This window comes from Xenopus tropicalis, chromosome 5, assembly GCF_000004195.4.
Source record: "Xenopus tropicalis strain Nigerian chromosome 5, UCB_Xtro_10.0, whole genome shotgun sequence".
Taxonomy (NCBI): Eukaryota; Metazoa; Chordata; class Amphibia; order Anura; family Pipidae; genus Xenopus; species Xenopus tropicalis.
Window position 1 is genome coordinate 19556164 of NC_030681.2, and position 15464 is coordinate 19571627.

Below are 15464 nucleotides of genomic sequence, written 5' to 3' on the forward strand. Positions count from 1 at the left end.
GGTGTAAGTAAAGTTTATTAACATGATAGAAAGGGATCTGGAATTATTTTTTTGGGGGTGACAGGTCCCCTTTAAAGCTTTAATACATCTGCTAGAAAAGGAAGTCCCCCCCCCACCAAAAAAAAGATATATTAGATATAACTGGCCGACACCCAACTCCTGCCTAAAGGGAGAATAAAGAGACAGATGTTGGAGGGGAGTGAAGAGAAACTTGCATATTTCAGAAACGGGTTAGAATTTTTAACTGATTATATATAGAAAGTTTTACATTTCTGTGTGATGAAGCTTTTGTGCTAATTTCTCTTTAACATCTGCTTTGAAACACTGCCAGCCAGGATCATTGATTGGACACACCCTTAACGGGCAGGCAGAGCCACCGTAAACATGGAGGAGTGATGGACACACACGTAGGGACAATAATGATGCAAAGCTAATCTTGTTTATATTTGCTTTGATCAATGACTGGCCAGAGGGCCAATCAGAGGAGGGCTGTGAATGGTCCCTGACCCAACAAGCAGCTCGGGGGGGGGGGGGGGGGGGGGGGGGGGGGGAATCTAAACAATAATGGCCACACAGAAGATCAGGTATATACACACACACACCCGTATATTTCCCCACAAGGTAATATGCACAGAGCCCTTCGCAGTGTACAATCAGGGCCCTTTATAAACACATCTTTATTATTTGTATTAATACTGTACTGTGTCATTAGTGCTGTAATATAAATACATGGTGAGGGAAAAGTGACCCGCCTGTTCCCTGGGGTTGGCCTGGTAATATGCATAAAGCTCAGAGCACAGTATGGCTGGCCTGGCTGGGTATTACAGCACTATATTACTAATACAGGTATGGGATCCATTATCCGGAATCCCATTATCTAGAAAGCTCCGAATTAGGCCATCTCCCATAGACTCCATTTTAATCAAATAATTCACATTTTTAAAAGTACAGGAGGTGATTTATCAACAGTTGAGTTCGATTTTTTTTAATTTGAGTTATGGTTCAAAAACTCGAATATCTGGTATTTATTAAGTGCAAAAAAACCTTAAAAACTCGAATGTAAAAATTTGCCATTTAAAAGCTTGCAAGCTTCTATAAAAGTCAATGGAAGTTATCATAGGCAAAGTCAAACCATATTCTCAAGCTCGAGTTTGCAAACTGTAAATTCAAGATATTCCAGTTTTTTATTCGAACAAGTTTTTCTTATTAATAAATAAGCAACCATTCGATAGGCGAGTTTATTCAATTTAGAAAAAGAAATTTAAATTCACAAACTTGAAAACTGATAAATAAGCCCACTATGGATCTGCCAGGGGTAATAAGCATAAAGTTCCCGGCACTGTATGGCTGGGCTCCCATACGTACGGCCCAATGTGTCTGCTTTTCAGACCTGTAAAGAGTAATATGCACAAAGATCATTGCGCCGGATTACAGACCTACCATAATATAGACAGGGCCAATGAACTGTATTTGCCAGTCTCTCTGTGATTTATATGTACCAAAGGCACTCACTAGGCATCTTTCTCTTGCTCTCTGGAATCTGTTGATGAATTTAAACTCCCAGCATCCCCTTTAGCTGAAATGAGTCACCCACGACAAGGGAGATTTGTCGTGGGCGTCTAATTTCAGCTTGTGCCACAGCCCTAAAGGGGATGCTGGGAGTTTAAATTCATCAACAAATCTCCCCGACACGAGAATGTAAATCGCCGGTGGGATGGCATACGCGGCGATTTGCCGAAATCGCCGAAGTTGCCTCAAGAGGAAACTTTGGCAATCGCGGCACCACGTATGCCATCCCACCGGTGATTTACATTCTCGTCGGTGGGATGTCATATTGGGGAGATTTGTCGCGGGCGTCTAATCTCAGTGTTTGCCACAACCCTTAGGCCGTATTGCATGTTGCTAGCAACTTACAGATACTATCAATACTGTAAACAGTGTCGGACTGGGGTGCTAAGGGCCCACCAGAAAACTTTAGACCCTTTGCCCACCCTCCCCTTCTCCATTTAATCACTTTCTTTAATCTTTTAATTACTTCTTTTTACGTACTATTACCCACTACCTTTCCCCCAATTTCTTCTCATATAGATTTGTGCAATAGCCATAGGATAGGTATACAAAGCAGATGGTTGGGTGAGCAAGAGGGACCCATTCACTTCTGGGCCCACCGGGAGTTTTCCTGGTATACTGGTGGGCCAGTCCGACGCTGACTGTAAATCCCAGTGCAGTTATACCTACCTACTGTATTTATACATCATACAACATAAAAACAAAATTAAGCCGCTTTCCCATATACAAACCAAAGCAGTATTTGAAACAATGCAGCCCATGTACCCACTGGCCTTCCCTGCAGGAGTGCTACATCCGCTCCAGAGTCAGAACCAGGGGTGCAGAAACCACCACACACTGCTTTCAATGGCAAATAACTTTTAAAACTATTAGCCATTTTGTTAATGAAAGTATTGCTTAGAATGGCAGTGGCTTTCAATGAGGCAGACTGATGTTTGGCTTTATATCCCCTTTAAAATAAAGAATTGCCCCCCCCCCCCCCCCCTGCCCCCTGTGGAAATGCGGAGGGATCAGTGTTGCATGTATGTGTGTGATCTGTTACAGATATTGTGTATTGTGTGAGATCCCTGCCTTTCTCTCTCTCTCTCACAGACACACACAGACACACTCACACACAGACACACACTCACACTCTGACGTCTTTTGTGCATTTCCTGCATTACAAGGAGAGGGGAGGAGAGCTGGGGTGTTGCTAATCAGCGGTGGAGGCAGCAGTGGCAGCGGCGGTACAAGGCATCCAAGCGGGGAGCTACCCAGAGCCGTCTCCCTGCAGCCGAAGCCCAGCCCGGAGCAGCGGAGAGGTCCCCGGGGCATGTGGGTGAGGAGGATCCCGATTGGGCTGCGGCTGTGAGAGCGAACTGCCCGGCTGGGGCTGCTTGTGGGGGAGAAGGTTGTACTAAGACTCCCAGGGAGGCAGGGGGGGGGGTGCGGCTGCTCACAGGCAGCATTTTGGCAGGAAAGCCCGGATTGCACCAACACCTCCGAGCCCCCCTCCCCATGGATGAGCCGATACGGTAGGTAGGAGAGCAGCCGGCCGGGATTAGTGCTGGATTTGCACCCCCCCTTGTTTTCCCGTTAGCGAAGCCCATGTATCCAGCGGCTGCCGCAGCGCTGCGAGTGGAATAAGGGGGCAGCGGATCGTTCTATTCCCGCACCCCCCCCCCCCCCAGCGGGCTGCCCATAGGGACATGCAGAGGTGTAACTTGGATTGACTGCGCCCACGTCTTGCCCAGTCTGTGGCCATTGAACCTTAGGGCCACATAGGCGCAAGCCCTAGCGCTAATGCCCCTTTTCATTTACTCCTCTCCATCTTAATGCATAGGAAGCCACTAGCTGTGGCCCTTACACTTGTCTGCCAGTCTGTGCCCTAATTGCCCTAGTTACACCTCTGCTGGGAGGCAACCCCATCCCCAGACACCTTGGCCCACCATGGTTGTATTTAATGGTTTGCTGAAAATTCGGATTTGTGAGGCGACCAACCTGAAGCCCACCGCCTGGTCCCTGAGACATGCCGTGGGCCCCCGACCCCAGACCTTTCTGCTGGACCCCTACATTGCTGTCAATGTGGACGACTCCAGGATAGGACAGACCTCCACCAAGCAAAAGTCCAACAACCCCACCTGGCACGATGACTTCTCTACGGACGTCTCCAACGGCAAGAAGATCGAGCTGGCGGTCTTCCATGATTCCCCCATAGGGTACGACGATTTTGTAGCCAACTGCACCATCCAGTTTGAGGATCTACTGCAAAATGGGAGCCGACACTTCGAGGACTGGGTAAGTGATGGCTTTCACCCATCCATCCATAATCTCATTTGCTGCACTCTATAGACCTGCTCTATAGCTGTTCCAGAGCATGTAGTATTTCTATACAGTTTAAGGGTGAAGGCACACAGGGCTGCTTAGTAGCAGCTACTTGTCACGGCTACTAAACTCCAGAAAATACCCTGCCATAGACAATACTGAGAATTGCCTCTGCTAAAACCCTTGTAGAGACAGTTATCAGTAAATGATTAATATTGTCTATTTTAGTAGCTGTGACAAGTAGCTCCGTGCATCTTTAACCTAAAGAGTTTTGGGGTTCAGCTTAAAAAAGCAACTGGAGGGCCGTAGCTCAGACACCACAGGTACAGAACTTTATTAGGGGTGCTGAGTTATAGGGCATATGTGTATTATAGGGCTAGGGTAGCATTAAGGCTACTTTGTGACAGTGGTTAACAAAAAAAAAAAGGGAAAATGGAATCCCTTCCCTGCAAATCCGGCAATTGCCCCCTACTCTGCCTATTGTTGTACTACCGGAGCGTGGAGGAAATCCTCTAATAAGGAATGACAGGGCTTTTCCTTCGGCACACTCTGCTTGTGGGCCGGTGGCAGAGGGCACTAAATCCCCGTGCCTTGCATGCAGCACTTGTCTTTGTACCCAGGAGGTGCCAGTGTTTGCTTGGGCATCTAGCAAAGGGCCATTTGGCAGAAACTCTCTACTGAAATATAAATGGCTGTTTGAGTTAGTGCTGGGCGCCCTGGCAGTGGCTTTGCTGGCCTAGTGGGCAGGGGGGCACATTGAGTACCAATCAATGAACATTGAAATCACAGCAGTGTAAAAAGCATCTGGTAATCACAACCTATAGCCTACACTACAGTATATGTGACTGTGGCACGTAGATTATTTAGGGGGAACAACAGCACATGTAGCAGGGCAAGAAATACCCTCTGGGAAGGAGCCACAAGTCATCAGTACCTGTAGCATTGTAGTGAATATACCCTGGGAAAGGACCACAAGTCATTAGTACCTGTAGCATTGTAGTGAATATACCCTTGGAAAGGACCACAAGTCATTAGTACCTGTAGCATTGTAGTGAATATACCCTGGGAAAGGGCCACAAGTCATTAGTACCTGTAGCATTGTAGTGAATATGTTTCAGATGTTTCAGGTTACCATGTTGGTTAACCACGGAGCTTGCACCCAACATACGTTATGGCAGTGCAACTGCTCTGTGGGTGTCAGAAGCAACACTGTGCGTCATTTCAGTCAAGTACAAACCAAACTGTCATGGGGCATCTGAATATACCCTGGGAAAGGGCCACAAGTCATCAGTACCTGTAGCATTGTAGTGAATATACCCTGGGAAAGGGCCACAAGTCATTAGTACCTGTAGCATTGTAGTGAATATACCCTGGGAAAGGGCCACAAGTCATTAGTACCTGTAGCATTGTAGTGAATATACCCTGGGAAAGGGCCACAAGTCATCAGTACCTGTAGCATTGTAGTGAATATACCCTGGGAAAGGGCCACAAGTCATTAGTACCTGTAGCATTGTAGTGAATATACCCTGGGAAAGGGCCACAAGTCATTAGTACCTGTAGCATTGTAGTGAATATACCCTGGGAAAGGGCCACAAGTCATCAGTACCTGTAGCATTGTAGTGAATATACCCTGGGAAAGGGCCACAAGTCATTAGTACCTGTAGCATTGTAGTGAATATACCCTGGGAAAGGGCCACAAGTCATTAGTACCTGTAGCATTGTAGTGAATATACCCTGGGAAAGGGCCACAAGTCATTAGTACCTGTAGCATTGTAGTGAATATACCCTGGGAAAGGGCCACAAGTCATCAGTACCTGTAGCATTGTAGTGAATATACCCTGGTAAAGGGCCACAAGTCATTAGTACCTGTAGCATTGTAGTGAAAATACCCTGGGAAAGGGCCACAAGTCATTAGTACCTGTAGCATTGTAGTGAAAATACCCTGGGAAAGGGCCACAAGTTAGCAGCACCCAAACTAATGCTGTCAATATCCCATGGGAAAGGGCCCCAAATCAGCTGCACCTCACAATACATACCATCAATACCCTCTGGGAAGGGGCAAGCAATCAGCAGCACTTTGCAGCATTGCAGTAAATATACTCTGTGAAGGGGCCACAGATTAGGAGCAGCCACAGTTAAAGCAGAGAATGCCTGCCTTCTGATTAGGGATGCTGAATGAGGGAGTACAAAGTGGGTCGGATTGGGCTCAGAACACTTTATATAGGGGTTGTCCATCGTTTCATCAGGGAGTTGTAGGTTAGAACTGACTGTAAGATGTGGGGCAGCTCAGGTCTGGCTGTGGGCTCTGCTGCCCCCAAAATACCCTGTCTGTAAGAGGGGAAAGGGGCTGATGTACTAATATAGGTGCAATACAGAACCAGTGCAGAGTTGATTTAACATTAGGATTCAGTAAAAGGTCACCTGGAACCAAGTGGGTTGGCATCATCGGCTTGGTGTTCATGTGGCTTACTGTGTCCGCGTCACTGGGTACTGTGTCCCATCTTCTGTCTGTATTCTTGTGCCTAAGGTGGTCTTTCAGTTACAGGAGGCTTTTAGTTCTGAGAATGGTGCTGCGCTGTGACGAGAGTGGAGGTGTGGGTGCTGCCCCGTGAGCGCAGGTGTTTCAGGTTACCATGTTGGTTAACCACGGAGCTTGCACCCAACATACGTTATGGCAGTGCAACTGCTCTGTGGGTATCAGAAGCAACCCTGTGCGTCATTTCAGTCAAGTACAAACCAAACTGTCATGGGGCATCCAATCAGCACACGTCCGGCCATAGCTGAACTACACTGCCTCTGAAATCTGATTCAGTACAAATGGGGGGCTGCAATTTGTGCTGCATATTATACAGTATTCTATAAGCAAATTCTGATAGACGCTGATGTGGACCCACACATAATATATATTATCTATTATATATATCTAACTGCTGTTTGGAACACCTGCATTCTCCATTTGAACTGTAATTTGACCTTTCAGATCTAAATTATGTTCTCTGCACACCATTTGTTAATTAGCAGCATGGGCAGCAATGGAGGGCTTTACTGTTGTTAAAATTCTTGAAAGAAAAAGTATGTTTAGGAGTAAATGAACATATTTACTAATAAGGCAAGTGCAGTAACCAATTAGATCTTTGCTTCTGTTTCGGCTGCAGGGAGTTGTACTGCAACAAAACTGAAGAGTTGCAAGTTGGCAGTATTAGTCTGGTTTTTATCTTTATTATCTTCTTCTCCATTGTTAGTACTCTTATCCCTGCTGCTACTATAGGCACCATCTCTCCTTACTATACCTGCTATCCCACAGCCACAGTCCCTTCCCAGAGGCTACTATCCCACTGCTACTATAGGCACCATCTCTCCCTACTATACCTGCTATCCCAGAGCCCCAGTCCCTTCCCAGAGGCTATTATCCCCCCACTGCTACTATAGGCACCATCTCTCCCTACTATACCTGCTATCCCACAGCCACAGTCCCTTCCCAGAGGCTATTATCCCACTGCTACTATAGGCACCATCTCTCCCTACTATACCTGCTATCCCACAGCCCCAGTCCCTTCCCAGAGGCTATTATCCCCCCACTGCTACTATAGGCACCATTTCTCCCTACTATACCTCCTATCCCACAGCCCCAGTCCCTTCCTAGAGTCTATTATCCCACTGCTACTATAGTCACCAACTGTACCTGCTATCCCACAGCCCCAGTCCCTTCCCAGAGGCTATTATCCCCCCACTGCTACTATAGGCACCATCTCTCCCTACTATACCTGCTATCCCACAGCCCCAGTCCCTTCCCAGAGGCTATTATCCCCCCACTGCTACTATAGGCACCATCTCTCCCTACTATACCTGCTATCCCACAGCCCCAGTCCCTTCCCAGAGGCTATTATCCCACTGCTACTATAGGCACCATCTCTCCCTACTATACCTGCTATCCCACAGCCACAGTCCCTTCCCGGAGGCTATTATCCCCCACTGCTACTATAGGCACCATCTCTCCCTACTATACCTGCTATCCCACAGCCCCAGTCCCTTACCAGAGGCTATTATCCCACTGCTGCTACTATAGGCACCATCTCTCCCTACTATACCTGCTATCCCACAGCCACAGTCCCTTCCCGGAGGCTACTATCCCTACTTTACAACTTGGGTCCCTAATGACAGCTTTGCAGAAGGCCACAGTATAGATCAGTTCATGTATTTCTTTTGTATTATATTGGAGATTGTACTGGGACAGGAAAAAATTGAGTCCACAGTTTTGAATAGTACATGTTTGCTCCCAGGGAGAAGGTAACAGCAGTAATGTTTTGGACAGTTAGAAACTGCAACTTTGTAGTAAGATCTTATCTTTATTTCCTAATTACTTACGAAGTGCCAGGAAACCTTAAGGCCCCAAGCAATGTGTGAGTGGTATAAATGCATATTTTCAGTAAAAGAGAAACAAGCGCAGGCCAACAGTGCACACAGGGTTATTTGCTATCAGCGCCACCATCTTTATGTACCTGGACTGTTTAGCCTGTACACACAGAATGGTATTTACTGTGCAGAGAAAGCACATGGCTTCAATCCAGCATTATAGCATCACTTCTGGCAACACTGTATCTTTATAGCGTGTGAGAGTGTTACAGGTTCTCTAGCTCTCAGAATGCACAAGGGCGCCATAAGGGATTGGAAGTTCGTGTAAGGCACGGGAATGCTGGGGCCTTAAAGGGATATTGTTATCACATGATCCAACTTTATGTATTACACTATAATCATTGCTAGAATTTTGTGTCACATTCAAGGTTCTAGTGCCGGTTATTTATTTCATGATACATAATGGTCTGACATTCAGCTATAAGACCTAATCAATTGCACTTCCACAGCAAAGTCAGCCAGAGGCCTCTTCCAGCAGCAGTGCAGTAAAGTGTCATTGTCGATCCCTTGTGTCTTTTGACATAACAATGGCAGTGATGCTTTACAATTGATCCTGAGTGTTTAGTTGATCTCTGCCATAAAGCAGGGTGGGGCTATTGTGGTTTGTGCATTTTCTTTACTGGCCCGCACAGCAGCCAACAACAACCAATCGGACTTCTGCTTTGAATGTATTGTGGGGAATTAGTCAAAGTAATTACTAATCATTTTTATAGGTTATGGTATGGCACAGCTCCCAAGTTGCCCGTAGGCTGGGCGTTAAGGCTAACATTACAGGTATTTTGTTCCGTGTCATGAAAGTACTGCAATGAAAGTCACTACTGCCGTTTTCAAAGTGATAATGTTAGTTTTTCACATTACATTGTATCCATAGTGCGTTGTTTCATTCAAGATATGCTAGTTGAGAATTGACACTTATTTGTGTCTTTAAAGGACGTATCAACCCCAAAAATTATTTTGCCTAATAAAAGAAATCATAATTCCAAACAACTTTCCTATATGAATTTATTAAACATTTTTAGTTATTTAAAAGTTATTTGTAAATGTAATTGCTATTTTAAGCCACCAGGGCAGAGAATAGAAAAGGACAGGCAAACACTGCTTTTATTAGCAATTATACTTATAAATAACGCAGAAATCATTTAGAAATTTGTAATGAATGTATATTGCAAAGTTGCTTTACATTTTGTTTTCTTTAATTAGGCAAAAAATTATATTTTGGGTTGACTTGCCCTTTATAGGAGTGGTTCCCTTTTGAGTTAACTTTAAGTATGTTGTAGAATGTCCTATTCATTGCAACTATGCCATTGGTCTTCATTATTTATAGGTTTAGAATTATTTGCCTTTTTTCTGACGCTTTCCAGCTTTTTTTTTTAATACTTGAAGTTCCTATTCGGTCCTTTGTCTAGTCATATTCCAGACTCTTATTCAAACCACTGCATGGTTTCTAGGGTAAATAAGACCCTAGAAACAGGATAGCTGCTGAAATACCAAAGTGAAAAGCTGCTAAACAAAAAGCTAAACCACAAAAAAAGTTGTTTCAGAATATCCATGTCATATCCATCACGCTAAGGGCAGTGGCACACGGGGAGATTAGTCGTCCATGATAAATCTTCACCACGATTAGTCGCGTGCGACTAATATCCCCGTGTGCCACTGCCCTAAAAGTTAATTTAATGGTGAGCTACCCCTTAATCTAAATATGTTTGTCTATAAATATATAGAAAGTGAGAGAGGTAAGAGACGCACATTCTTTATATACCTGTGACACTGTGAAACAGGCAAACATGGTTCCTGAGCTGCAGAATTCCTGTTCTCAGCAATGGCCATTGAACTTGTATTGGTAGTCAAAGCTGCCCAGTATGCCATAGTAATTAGTACCCATTTCTGTTTCATAATTCTCTGTATTTCCAAAATACTTCTAGTGCTTATTCCCTTAGCCTGCCGGTGTTAGTTCAACCCTGCTAGGTGGCTCTGCTCTGTATCTTACTGCTGGTACTAGCAGTTTTCAGCCTGTAAGTGCTCTAATGTGTGTTTTCTGGGCAAAAAATGCTGGTACCAGTGGTGACAGGCAGTTTTCACAGGCCTCCATGGGAGGTGCTGTTTCAGGCGTTTCTTCACTGGCAGAAATAAGTTCAACTGAGAAACTGCCTTGTCTGGTATAAGTCCAACCACTAAGCTGTTGGGCAGTACAGGTATAGTACCCATTATCCACAATACTCGGGACCAAGGGTATTCCGGATAAGGGGTCTTTCCGTAATTTGGATCTTCATACCTTAAGTATACTAAAAAATTAATAAAACATTAATTAAACCCAATAGGATTATTTTGCATATAATAAGGATTAATTATATTTTATTTGGGATCAAATACAAAGCACTGTTTCATTTTTACAGAAAAAAGGGAAATCAATTTTAAAAATCTGAATTATTTGATTAAAATGGAGTCTATGGGAGATAACATTTCTGTAATTCGGAACTTTCTGGATAATGGGTTTCCAGATAAGCTGTCCGATACCTGTACTAGGTTAGCAGGGGTCATAATTTCCTAATTATGCAAAGGTGTCCAACCTCTGGTTTTGTGAAATCAGAGCCACAGTGCAGTCACGTATTAATAAAAGTACTTTTAGTTGTAAGCCACATCGTCCTGCACCCCCAGGCAAGAGATGTACCTCATAACTTCAGGGGGTGGGGACAATAAATGGAAAATAAACCATATATCTTTAGTGTCCAATTGCATTATGGGGTGCTTATGTGTGCAGAACATTCCTGCTTTGCATGTATGAAGAGCTGCCATGATGCTTCCACCATCTAAGGTTCCGCTGGGAAAAGCCACTGCAGTGGCAGTCAATATGGCCATTCCCACTCAGGCATTAGTATGCCGAGATGGATTAAATATTTCCTATACACAATCTATGTTTCAATGCTGCTTTTAAATTGGGCATAGTGTCCATTTAATGCATCAGCTATTGCTGCCTTGTGGTATACTGTCAGTCATTGCATTGCCAGTTTTGGAGGCCTGTATGGCAAAACAGACCTTTTGGGGCCACACTTTGTAATATAAAAACAAAAGGGCCACAAGTTGGGCATCGGGTATTCTATCTTGCCCTGCTGCTCTTGAGATCTATCTGTATGTACTAAGCCTAATGTTCATACCTCTGTGCATGTCCCCTCCATGTGCCGGACCCTGGGTAGTTATCTAATTTGGTGCCCCTTAAAGCAGCTCGGTGCCCAGACTGATTGGAATCCAAAGAATGGTTCCAATCTGATATCATTACAGGATCTGTAGAGACTCATATGATGGTAATTGTGCACAAACAAATCCTCACCCCCCTCTGTACTAATTGTCCCCTTGCCACTCATATGGCGTGCCAGCATCTGGAACCATGCAAACGGATCTAAATTATTCAAGTGCAATCATCTTCTTCTCCTTCCCCAATCTCAAACCTGGGAAAATGTTTCAAGGAAAAGTAATGTAAGATTTGGCATTTCCCTGGTGGCGCCTTGTGATTTAACGTCAATTAGTGGATGTCAATTAGTGCCTTGCAAATGTCTAGGGACAGAGCCCAGTGCTGTTTTCCTGTTTATTAGCTCTTGGGGATAAACTGGGAGGGGAAAGGGAGTAATGGTCCCACTGAGTGATTGGCAAGCACTTTCAATTTAAAGGGCCTGTGAGACTCAAAGGGAGACTAAAGTGTGTGTGTGTGTGTACATTGTGTGTGTGTGTGTGTGTGTGTATAATATATACTATATAATATATATAATATAATATATATATATAGCAAGGGAAAGTTGAGCTTACCACTAAATTTTAAACCATTAGACCGAGGCTCATACAGACAGCAACAAGAGCCCCTCTGCACTCACCCATTATTAAAATATATTGAACATTAAGCCATTCTGTGCATTAAGCTACAAAGATATGCCGTTCCCTTTAGGCAAAATAGGGATTGTTTGTCCATATACTGCAATTTACTTCAAGCTGGCCAACTGCGTCAAAGTTAAGCACTGTTATGGCAATCACTTAATTTCTGGTTTCCAGTAATCTTATTTAGTAGTGCTGACCTGTGATAGGTTCAGATTTTAGGCATTCGAGTATTTTACAAGTGCAGGGGGTTTTGTTTGTTGTAGTCAGCTAAGCTTTCTTATCTCTACCACTCTCATATCAGACCAAGCAGATTACATTTCTGTTGAACAGAAAATAAAGGGAATAAATGGCATAGTTATAGTGTCCCTTCTCTGATTTATTTAGATATGTGGATAAGGTGGGGAGCTGCCAAATTGCTTAGCTTACCAGCTCATTTAGGAATCATATGGAAATGGAAATAGTGTATAATACGTGGAATCGGTCGGGAAGGTTACGTATATACCGCAGTCTAGCGCTACTGTTGCACTGTTCCTAGCTACAGTTGCTGCTCTCTGGGGTCCCTCTGCTGCACAGGGCCGCTGATTGCTCCCCCCTCCCCCAGGAACTGCTCTGCTTATCCATATGTATCATGCAGGTTTCAGTAGGAGCATCTGTGGGAAGACATGTTGCAAATATTGTCATTTTTTTTTTTTTTTTTTGCGCTGCTGATGCAGGCTGATGCCATGGTTACACTGCAGGCATTTTTATGGTCTTCAATTACCTCTCTAATTTTCTTTTCATTAATAAGAATGGGTAGTTACATATATTGTTGTACAGTGGCACAGCTCACATAACCCTATTCGTCCACCCCTCCCCGGTACCTGAGCAGCGGAAACAGTTCGATTTCCCACGACTGCTTTAAACCTGTAGCACATAAGACATTTTGACCACCAATGAGCTCTCGGGGAGTATTTGCCTGCCCCCCTTTTTCAGTCGTTTCCCATTCATGTGAATATTATATGCTCTACCTATGCTACTTGTGGCCCCTTAAAAATAGGCATAGGGCTGCTGATCATGTGGAGCAATACACCAGCCCTGTGCTTATACCTAATTAGCAATCCCATGCAGCGTAGGATTAAGGAGACCATATAAGTGCAGATTAAAACTGTTTATTTGAGTCCTTTAGACCAATTTGGCATCAAATCTGCCCATGGATGGGGCCCCCACTGTCAATATCCATGAAAATCAGCCAGGTGTCAATCAGACAGGTTTGATTTTTTTCCGTTAGTTGGGGGTCTGCATTGGCTTATTGATGCGGTCCTCTGTCTAATGGCATCTATGCCCGCCCTAGGGCCAAACAATCGAATTAGCCCAATATTTCCCAATTGAGGCAATCTCGCTAAACGAGCAGATCTCAATGTGTATGGGCACCTTTAGCAATGTGCTGGATATTGGTTTGAGTGCATATGCTATAATAAAGGGGCAGCCAATGTTAAATTTACAGCAGCTCTCTGAGGATGCGGGGGTTGTTTTTGAACAAGGCAGCGAGGCCCTCGGCATTCCTGTTGAAGGGAGAGATTAGTGGGCAGTGTAATGGTGCTGAAAGGGTTACAGGCCCATGTGTTGGGACCCTTATCTTAATCATCATATAATCTATCACATGACTATCAGTTCCATTCCACAAGCAGTTAGTGATGGAGCGCAGGTCACCGCAGGTGAAGGCAGCAATGGCAGTCATGTGAATGAATATTTTCTTTCCTTCCCTGCCGCACACAACACATGTGCTATTGTATAGAAAGAGATAGGAGCAAGGAAAAGCAATTTGCCAGATATCCCCCCTAAAAACATGGGGAGGGTGGGCTTTTTCATAGGATGCATTCTACCAAGCACTATGGCAGTTTCCTACTCATAAACATGGCATTGTTTCCTTTTGAACAACGGTAAATCAGAACTCTGTATACATAGAATCCCGTAATCATGTAAACCCACTCCATCTTGTAAGCGAGATTTGTATTCTGTTGAGGCTGCACTTGGAAGCCGCCGTCTCCTCTCCCAGATGGTGCATAAAATGAAAGTGATTCGCCATTCATGGCTTCTATTGCGCAGCTCATCTAATAGGGCTGTAAAATAAACACCTGCAATCAGCAAGGGCTTCTAGAAATGAAGGAGAGCTGGGCTATTCAAGGGCAACCTTGGGCGCCCCAGCTGTTGTGAGATGCCAGCTCCCAGCAGGGCTAAGGTTTCATGTCAGCCTGCTTGGCAGCCGTACCATTCTGTTTGATAGCACCCTGTGATTCCCGAGCTTTAATAATGTGCCATTATTTTGCAAGGGCATAAATATACATATGAATTATTCATTCCTGTTTTACTTTGTTTTCCAGACTCTTATTCTGGAGAAAATTCAACATCTCGGTTACCCTGTAAAAAGAAGATATTTACCTTCATTAGCCAATTTGATGGAAGGGTACATACCCACTGGCAATTAAAAGGAAAACTATACCCCCAGAATGAATACTTAACCAACAGATAGTTTATATCATATTAAGTGGCCTATTAAAGAATCTCACCAACCTGAATATATATATATAATCAGTAAATATTGCCAATTGCCACCATTTTGTGATGGTCTGGGTGCTCCCTCAGAGATCAGCTGACAGGAAATAATGCAGCACAGGAAGTAGTGTGGGAGTAAAAGGCAGAACTTTGTCCATTAATTGGCTGAGGTGACACATGTATGTGTGCTTTTGGTTTGTTTGAAGCAGGGTTTTACATATGGGCTGTTTTATGCAATATATTTTAGAGACCCCTACCATATATACTCGAGTATAAGCCGATCCGATTATAAGCCGAGGTACCTAATTTTACCTAATTAAACTGGAAAAACTTATTGACTCGAGTATAAGCCTAGGGTGGAAAATGCAGCAGCTACTGCTAAGTTTCAATAATCAAAATAAATACCAATAAAATTACATTAAATGAGGCAGTAGTGGGGTATACGTTTTTGAATATTTATTTGTAAGAAAAACAGTAAACTAGCTCTGTAAGTGGAGAAGAGGGTCAACAAAAAAAAAAATACCCCCTACTCCCTTAGCTCAATCAGCAACTGGAGAGTCTGGTTGCGGGTGGCCTAATTAGCACACAAAGGACAGAGGGTGCTAGTCTGGAGGGACCCATGGCACTCGACTCGAGTATAAGCCGAGGGTGACTTTTTAAGCACATTTTGGGTGCTGAAAAACTAGGCTTATACTCGAGTATATACAGTACATTGTTCGAGGGTTTAGTTTTCCTTTAAGGGTATGTTTGGCATGTGGTGGAGTTTTCTACTTTACAAAGCA

The 15464-nt window shown here is 44.1% G+C and overlaps 1 protein-coding gene across 2 annotated transcripts in view; it reads left to right on the top strand.

The window, feature by feature from the left end:
- Nucleotides 1-2641: 2641 nt before the first annotated feature.
- The window catches only part of prkce (protein kinase C epsilon), a 201824-nt gene continuing 189001 nt past the window's right edge, over nt 2642-15464 (top strand). The window contains exon 1 of one of the 2 annotated variants that reach the window (XM_012962692.3): nt 2642-3846. In XM_012962692.3, coding sequence (XP_012818146.1) covers nt 3499-3846 — 348 coding nt within the window. In that variant the 5' untranslated portion in view covers nt 2642-3498. The remainder of the gene's footprint in view (nt 3847-15464) is intronic. The other variant, NM_001114252.1, reaches the window with a different exon arrangement.